Below are 7,421 nucleotides of genomic sequence, written 5' to 3'. Positions count from 1 at the left end.
GATCGTCACAGATACAAGGGCTATCCAAGCAAATGGGTACCGCTCTCTCGTGCGCTGCCGACATACTTTCTTGACAGGTGCACACGCCGTCGACCACAGACAGAGCGCCGAAAGGTCGATCACCCACAGACTATTGCAAATTATCCTTCCCAACCGCGAGCTTGCCCATGGTCGGGTCCCCGAGCGCATCCTCCTATAGCATCCTTACAGCCCACACTTCTCCAGGGTAGAGACGAGCCTCAAACCTCCGCCAGATCAGATGGAGACGGACGATATCCAGTATCCAACTGGTTTTGACCTAGCAGATGTTGTTGGGTGGGGCATCACTGGTCTCGTGGTTCTTGACGAATCGTCAAATACCATTATCAAGACTCAACTTGACAAAGAGAGCCTGTCTTTCATCTCGAGGGAGTAGCAGATCTACGAGCGATTTACCGAACTCGGGGGTCACATGGGAATATTATGCTACCATGGCACCTTCGATTCAGGTATCCGCCTGGAGTACGCTTCAAACCACAACCTCAGGGCGCTCATCAACGAGGGAACTAGCCAACAGCAACGATTGCGCTGGGCAGTTCAAATCGCAGAGGCGGTCGATTTCATCCATGCGGCTGGTGTCATACATGAGGACATGACGTGTGCAAACATATTCGTGGACGAGGGCTTCAATACAAAGCTTGCCGACTTCGCGGGGTCATCACTCGACGGCTCGCCCCTCCTTGTTGCGGTGACGGCCAGCCATGAGTCCCCTGGGCCACTGCTCTCTGTCCAGGCCGACCTTTTTGCGCTCGGGTGTGTCTTCTATGAACGCATGACTAGACAGACACCTTATGACGGCAAGGAAGACGAGGAGATAGAAGAGCTGTACAAAAGCCGTGTGTTCCCTGACACCGAGTCTCTGGGCGCAATTGGCCACATTATCACCCAGTGCTGGCAAGCGCGCTACGTCGATTGCAAGGCAACTGTAAACGATCTGAAGAGCTTATCTGCGTAGACCTCATCCGGAGCATTGACCGGAACGGTTGTCTCATATCGAGCACCATTCTCTGCTTTTTCTCTGATCGGTATTCACTATTGGAGTATAGCCTGAAAGTAACCGAGAGGGGCGTTGGAAAGGAATCAACGGCAATGCAAACTATCCGGGCTTGCGCATGAGGTCGCAGGCTCTTGTTGACGAATGCCGAATCAACACAGCCTAGCCAAATCAAATACAGGCTGCGGCAAAAGCAGAGAAATCCCAGGCGAGGAGCTCCCTCCAGCCGCTGTACCGTCCTCCCGTGCGAGCCGTCCCCATGCACGCATGTCATCAAATCGTGCCGCCGATCAACACCCATTGGGACGACATCCATGGTTGTGGGCCGGTAACTTTCAGCCCCGCTCGAACCTCAATTGATGAGCGATCGTCTCAAGCTGCGAGACCAAATTGGTCACAGTAGTAATTTTCGGCGTCTTCTGACAAGAAGCAAGTTGTCGCGGTGTACCGCGATCTTCAGTCATGGGTGTCGCTCCTCATCGAACTGACATATATGACGGAAGTGGGGGCGCGCCTGCGCCGGGCCAGACCCAACGACCAAGCGCAAGCCACGTTTGCCCCTTCAAATACCGCCATCAAAGCTTGGGATTCCACTTCGACCACGATTGCTCCCTCTGAATCGTGATGGCGTCCCCGGAAGAAGCCTGACCCTGGCTTGGCGGAAGCTGGTGAATCCTGCAGCTGAGCAGCTCCACCGAGAGCCCACGCCACCCAACTGTCCGGGTTGGGCGGGGCGGACCAAGTCATAGGCGCCTCGGTAGCTGCAGAAGGCGGATTCTTCCAGGCGAGCGGCGTTCGGGCCAGCTTTTACACTTTGAGTGGCGTTGTTGGCCTGTCGTCTGGCCATGGTCGCTACGACGTTGGCGCGGTATCTTGTGCGAAAGCGGAGCATCATGGTTGAGAATGGCCTTCGCCTTGCAGGAGAGCCCCTCTGGGCATCTGTGTATACGACACCTTCTTTCGAGGAAGTTGACTCTGATTTCAGCCTCGACGCACAAGCAGGCAGAGCACGTACACCTCAATTGAGATTCGGATGCGACGCTGCCCATTCCGAGCTTGGGATGTCATACAAGTCCTCCTCGGTCCTGGTACAGTACACTCCATACGAGGTGCACTGAGGTAATTGAGTGCCTAATAGATGAACACACCCACACACATCACGCCGCAATAGAGATGAGATCGCGTCCATCTCGTGACAGCGCTAAGGAGTGGTTAACAGGCCGGCCCGTCCCCCGCGCACACCTCCATCCACGATTAACCATGTGAGAGGATTCTCCTCAACGGCTCGCGGCTCAGAGTCTTACATTCCGACCAAGTAGCCCCTGGGCTAGCGCGCACCGGAGTTCCTGCTAATTCCCCAGCTTTTCCACAACGCTGGAAAGCCTTGCTGCTTAGGCACTCTGTGCGTGCGTTCCTAAGAAAAGCCCGACGCCATATTCACACGTCTGAGCGATTAAAATATTGACTATTTACAGTCTGAGCTTTGAGATCGGCAAGCTTCATAGTGACCGGTCCTTTGGAATACCATAAGTGCCGGGTATCTTTCATAATGTCACACTGCAATCCTGGTCGATTGTTCACAGCACGCCCGCACGCGTCTGGTGCAGTATCAGAATATGTGCACATCTGCGGCGAGTGCAGCATCACTCCGCCCTTATTTCAGCAAACAAGGGACCTCGAAATCTGCCGGATACGCCGACACATTTCGAAAACAATCTGGCACACTCGTGCTCCATTCCGATCATCAATTTCAGCGAAACGAGATGTCAGCACGAGCCAGCCAGCCAAGCCACCCTTGCTCATGGTGTGCCCTCATTTGCCCCGTACTCAAAGCTTCCATAGGGTTATGTCGGACCTCACATCCAGCGTTGGAGCTTCGGATGCCCATGCCGATTTGCCCAACTCAGAAAGCTCGAGCCCACTGATATTCATGGCGCGGCAGGTTTTCCCCTGCGGCCCCAGGGTAGATCTCACCGATCGGATGCCGGAAATCTGCTTACGCTGCCCGTGGGTTCCGTTCAGACTTCAGGCCCTGGTTGATGAGTGTAGATCCATATATCTACCGTTCATCGTTTCCGGTTGGACGTGATGCGACCAACACAAATACCTTTATTTCGCGCAGGGTGAACGGCATGTCCCGTCATGAAGAATGGCAAGCGCCTGGAATCACGAGCGTGAGGTGGAATCGCAATTCAAGTCATGACCTCGGCCAGACTGGAAGCTCCTCGGCTGGGTTTCCGACATGCCGGCGGATATTGGACGACAGGGCTGGCTTTGGATTATGCCGGTCGTGGTTGTGCTTGTGTTGAGATAGCTTCTGCAGTCTCGAGGGTTTGTCAGAGGTATTTACACCGGAGCAAGCTCATCCTGTCTGGGTCACAACGCACGTCACGCATATTTCTTGACCTCATGCTTGCTACGGGACATTGACAATTAGCGATCAGTGATGGACCTGCCGACCGAAAAAAGACATGATTCCGCTAATTTGATGACTTGTCTCAACTGCCGCGTCCGACAAGCCCAGGTGGAAGTTGGAAGCTCGCAGCAATGCGTCGTGGGAGATCCGTGACGTCTTTCACTGCGAAATAACACTCATATCACCTATATATCGCCAATATCTGCTCCCCAAGCCAACGACAGGCGCCAATCTCGCTCGCGCGAGTCACCCCGATCGGAGAAGACCGTGTTTCATGACTGTAGTCGCGCCTACATAACGTCGCATTTATGCAACCTCGGGCTGGGAGCCTCGCAAGGTCGCAGGACGACGTAGTTCATTTTATACTCCGGACGTGCAGTACCACCTACTTCAACGTTAATCACAAGGATACCCAGAACTAGCGCCGCCGCATACGCACGGTATGCTGGCTCATGCAACATACGCGTTCGTCAAGGGTACTCGGCACAGTGCAGCGAGGCAAATCAGATTGCCGAACATTTTTGGGTGGCTGATCAGAGCTGAGTAGTTCCGGTGAACTGGATATGCTCTCTTCCCGACACTACCCTCTGGCTTTTTGACGAGGATTAGCCGCATCGCGCACGTTTCACCTAGCTGCTGTGGTCAACCTGCTCTACGACCATAAGGGCTGGTGGTTCGTTCAGCGTCGGACTCTTGGGTAGGCTGATGCTACCGCCTAACAGTCCCGTGGCTCGATATATACTTCGGCAGGTGGGAATGTCCTACGGTCGAGACCCTAGAATAAGATGACGATCCCACGCTCGACTACTTACCTGCCTTTCCCAAGGACTTACACGCGCTGGCCGTATTTACGGGACCTCGGCATCGCGGCGCGCTCTATGTCCTCCCGAATGCCGCCGGACTTGACGTCGCATTTGGGTCCCCAGCGCCGCTAGATCGGTCCACAAGAAGGATTTGGAATGGTCAATTGATGCTAAGATACGTAAACGATATTTCCACGGGAAGTACCGCTGTGCCTCTTCACCGTAGCATAGCAGGAGGCACCTTCGGCGAGCAGGTTAAGCGCGGGACTTTCACCGGTTTAGAGTTTACTCTAGGTAAGCACTTCACACGGCCACAGTAGCATGTCCTCTATAGACAGGCCGAGTATACACAAAAAGCAGAATATAGGCTGAGAAAAAGTGGCCTGTCTGAGGGTCGCAGACGGACTCCTTCGCCGCCTGGCGTCACAGGCAAGCTGTGCGAGATGACTATCCTGGGTCCAAGTTCCACTGCATATGTCAAGTAACCAGCGACCACCTTCGGGTTTGCTTTTTCCCTGTCTGATCACCAGCGGGGAAATGTCGAAGGGGCACAGAGAGATTCGGCACTGTTGCTTTTGATCTCGCAACGTCTTGGAGGAGAGCGGGTTGTGGGTGAGGCCCGGTGGAGGGGACGCGATGCTGCACTCTTGAGACATCTCGCCTATTGCGTCTGCCATCTCAATATGCCCGCATGCAATGGGAATCACGTTATCTCCACCCTCTGTCGCTCAATCCCTGGCTGGGTGATTGGCCGTGTGCTGTGTCGCAGCCTTGTCAACACATTTGGCCATATACCAGGAACACAAGCGAAATTCGATAGTGAGGTGGGTACCAAGTCACCACGATCGGTTATGAGCAGCTGTTCTTGAGTGTTCCATTCGAGGAGGGGCCGCGGTCGACGTCCGTGGCGTGATGTATTGGGAAACACTGCATATGAGCCCGTCATAAACCCGGGACTTACCACTCGGCATAATAGTTCGGGCTATTTCTTGTTGGGGACTACTGCGTGGTGGATATGCAAGTTGGGCATCCACATACCACTGCAATACGCTGCGAAAGATGACGAGCATTGCGTTGATGGTGCTGCTACTATTTCCCGGTGTTATGAACAGGCCCTGCATTATATCTTCTCCAAAATCCCCGACGAGGACGCTCCCGGCCCCACAAACTTCTTGTCGATCACGGTCACGGGGTACTTATCAAGGGACTCGTACCATTGTATGATGGACCCAACCTGATACGAGGTGAACACGTTCGTCAGTAAGGTTTCGGCACACCCGCCGCAGCATTTCGAGCTCGGGTGATGGGGTCTTGTTTGTTTCGGGGCCTGCCTCGTGAGGAGAATCACCCGCAGAGGGCCCCGGCTCAGCCCGCTCGCGCGCCCCATGGACAGGGCTGGCAGGGGCTCCGCTTCGCCCGCTGGGGCTGAGCGGGCGCGTACAGGCCAGCAGGGCACTAATCCCCACATGCGGGTGCATCTTCCGAGATGATGATAATGACGAGTAGGAAAGTGAGTGGGGGTAAAGGCGAGCGAGAACATACCAGAAAGGCCCACGACCCGATGAAGGTCGACCACAGCGAGGCCGTCTCGCAGGCTGGTGACGAGCCGCTCGCAAAGCCTAGCGCGCCGCAGAGCGTGAAGCCGAGTGCGCCGACGAGGTTCCAGAATCCGATGTGCCACCCTAGTGTTGTGAGGGACGGCGTGTGCCAGTTTGGCTGTGTCTCGAGCATAAAGAGCCAGGAGGATATTATGAAGCCTGTGCCACCGACGACCTGACGAGTGAGTGTAATGTTAGTAGCTGGATTGTTGTCTAGCAGATACGGGGAGTTCGAGGTCATTTGTGGTAGCAGATGACGGCACGATTGACAACGGAGCAGTGTATGGTCGTCTGCCATCTTCTGTTCCCGCAGCCCAAATGAGAATGGAATGCCTTTGTGAGGATCCCATTTGCGAGGTGTTGGACGTTCATCTGGCAGTGATATTGCTTACCTGGGGCAGCCAAAAGATACCGTTCTCAGCAGGCACAGTCAAAACGCCCAGAACCTGAGGCAATCCCGTGAAGCCCGAGATCCAGAAGATCGTAGCTCCAATCATCTGTGACAGACATGCGAGGAAGCCAATCTCGCGGAAGTAGTGCGTCCTCAGCTCGTACCATGACGGCCACCACGTCCACCGCCTCCCGGCCGTCGTGCTGCCCCCCTCGTCTTGACCAGAGCTGGCATCTCCCTGCTCTCCAGCATCCATATTCCCATCGCTACCGTCGACACCTGTGCCCGTCAAGAAAGCCCGCTTATCGCGATGGTGATGATTACACCGGCTCTTCTCCCTGCGCAGCACCAGCCGCCCCTCAGCACCACCGTGGCCCAACGCCTCCTCGAGCGCCCACCCGAAGCAGTCCGACCGGTTCTCATTCACAGCCTCCAGCATCAGCAGCACGCTGCCGACCTCGAAGATCGTGGCCCCCACGACGGCAGACACGCCGCCGCCCCACGCGCTCTCGCCCGGCCACGAGCTCCCCGGGTTCGTCGTGGGCAGCAGCACGAAGAAGCCGTTGAGCACCCAGACGACCGACCCGAGCGTGAAGATGGTCGCCACGTCGTAAGACACGTCCCACACCGGGTAGCGCAGGAACATGCGCGCGATGCCCTGCAGCGTGGACCCCGTGGTGGTGGTGCGCCTGGGCTTGTGCTGGTGTGCGCCGACGGCGACGGCGGCTGATGCCTCGGCCGAGCGGGTCAGCGCCAGCGCGTGCCGGCCTTTGCGGTTGTCGCGGGACCGCCAGATGTGGTAGACCCCGCTGCTGTGGGTGGCGGTCGGCGTCAGGTCTGGGGTGGAGGCGGGCTGCTTCTCCGGTGCTTCATCTTCATCGCCCTCAGCTGTTGGCGGATGAGGTGCGGCCTGCTGGTCTCTGCCCTGTTCTTTGGGCTTGTGCAGCGGGAGCAGGCGTGTGGTGGGGTTTAAGAAGGGCACGGGGCCGGTGATGTGGTCTGCCGCGTAGTGTCGCCCGCGGAAGTGGTTGGTGTTGCGGTCCGTCATTGTCTCCGGGAGTTCTCTCACGCGAGAGGACCGGCGCTGCGGGGCCGGATGAGACGGAGGCTGGTGGAGTTTGGGTGGGCTCGAACACGGTGCTTGGCGTTGAAGCCAAGACGGAGAGGTGGAGCGTGTTTA

At 56.4% G+C, this 7,421-nt stretch overlaps 2 protein-coding genes across 2 annotated transcripts; one reads left to right on the top strand and one right to left on the bottom strand.

The window, feature by feature from the left end:
- Positions 1-451: 451 nt before the first annotated feature.
- Positions 452-994, top strand: J7T55_000914 (spindle assembly checkpoint kinase; the record flags this gene model as incomplete). The annotated part of the gene is made up of 1 exon (XM_053140180.1): positions 452-994. The coding sequence occupies one exon, from the start codon at positions 452-454 to the stop codon at positions 992-994; it is 543 nt and encodes a 180-aa protein (XP_052996564.1).
- A 4,378-nt stretch (positions 995-5,372) lies between these two features.
- On the bottom strand, positions 5,373-7,289 carry J7T55_000913 (uncharacterized protein; the record flags this gene model as incomplete). The annotated part of the gene is made up of 3 exons (XM_053140179.1): positions 5,373-5,486; positions 5,795-6,025; positions 6,243-7,289. The coding sequence occupies 3 exons, from the start codon at positions 7,287-7,289 to the stop codon at positions 5,373-5,375; spliced, it is 1,392 nt and encodes a 463-aa protein (XP_052996563.1).
- Between the last annotated feature and the right edge of the window lie 132 nt (positions 7,290-7,421).

This window comes from Diaporthe amygdali (assembly GCF_026229845.1).
Source record: "Diaporthe amygdali strain CAA958 chromosome Unknown NODE_6_length_1560011_cov_65_102424, whole genome shotgun sequence".
In the NCBI taxonomy this organism is placed as follows: domain Eukaryota; kingdom Fungi; phylum Ascomycota; class Sordariomycetes; order Diaporthales; family Diaporthaceae; genus Diaporthe; species Diaporthe amygdali.
Note: the sequence above shows the minus strand (reverse complement) of the source record. Positions and strands in the feature narration are given on the sequence as shown.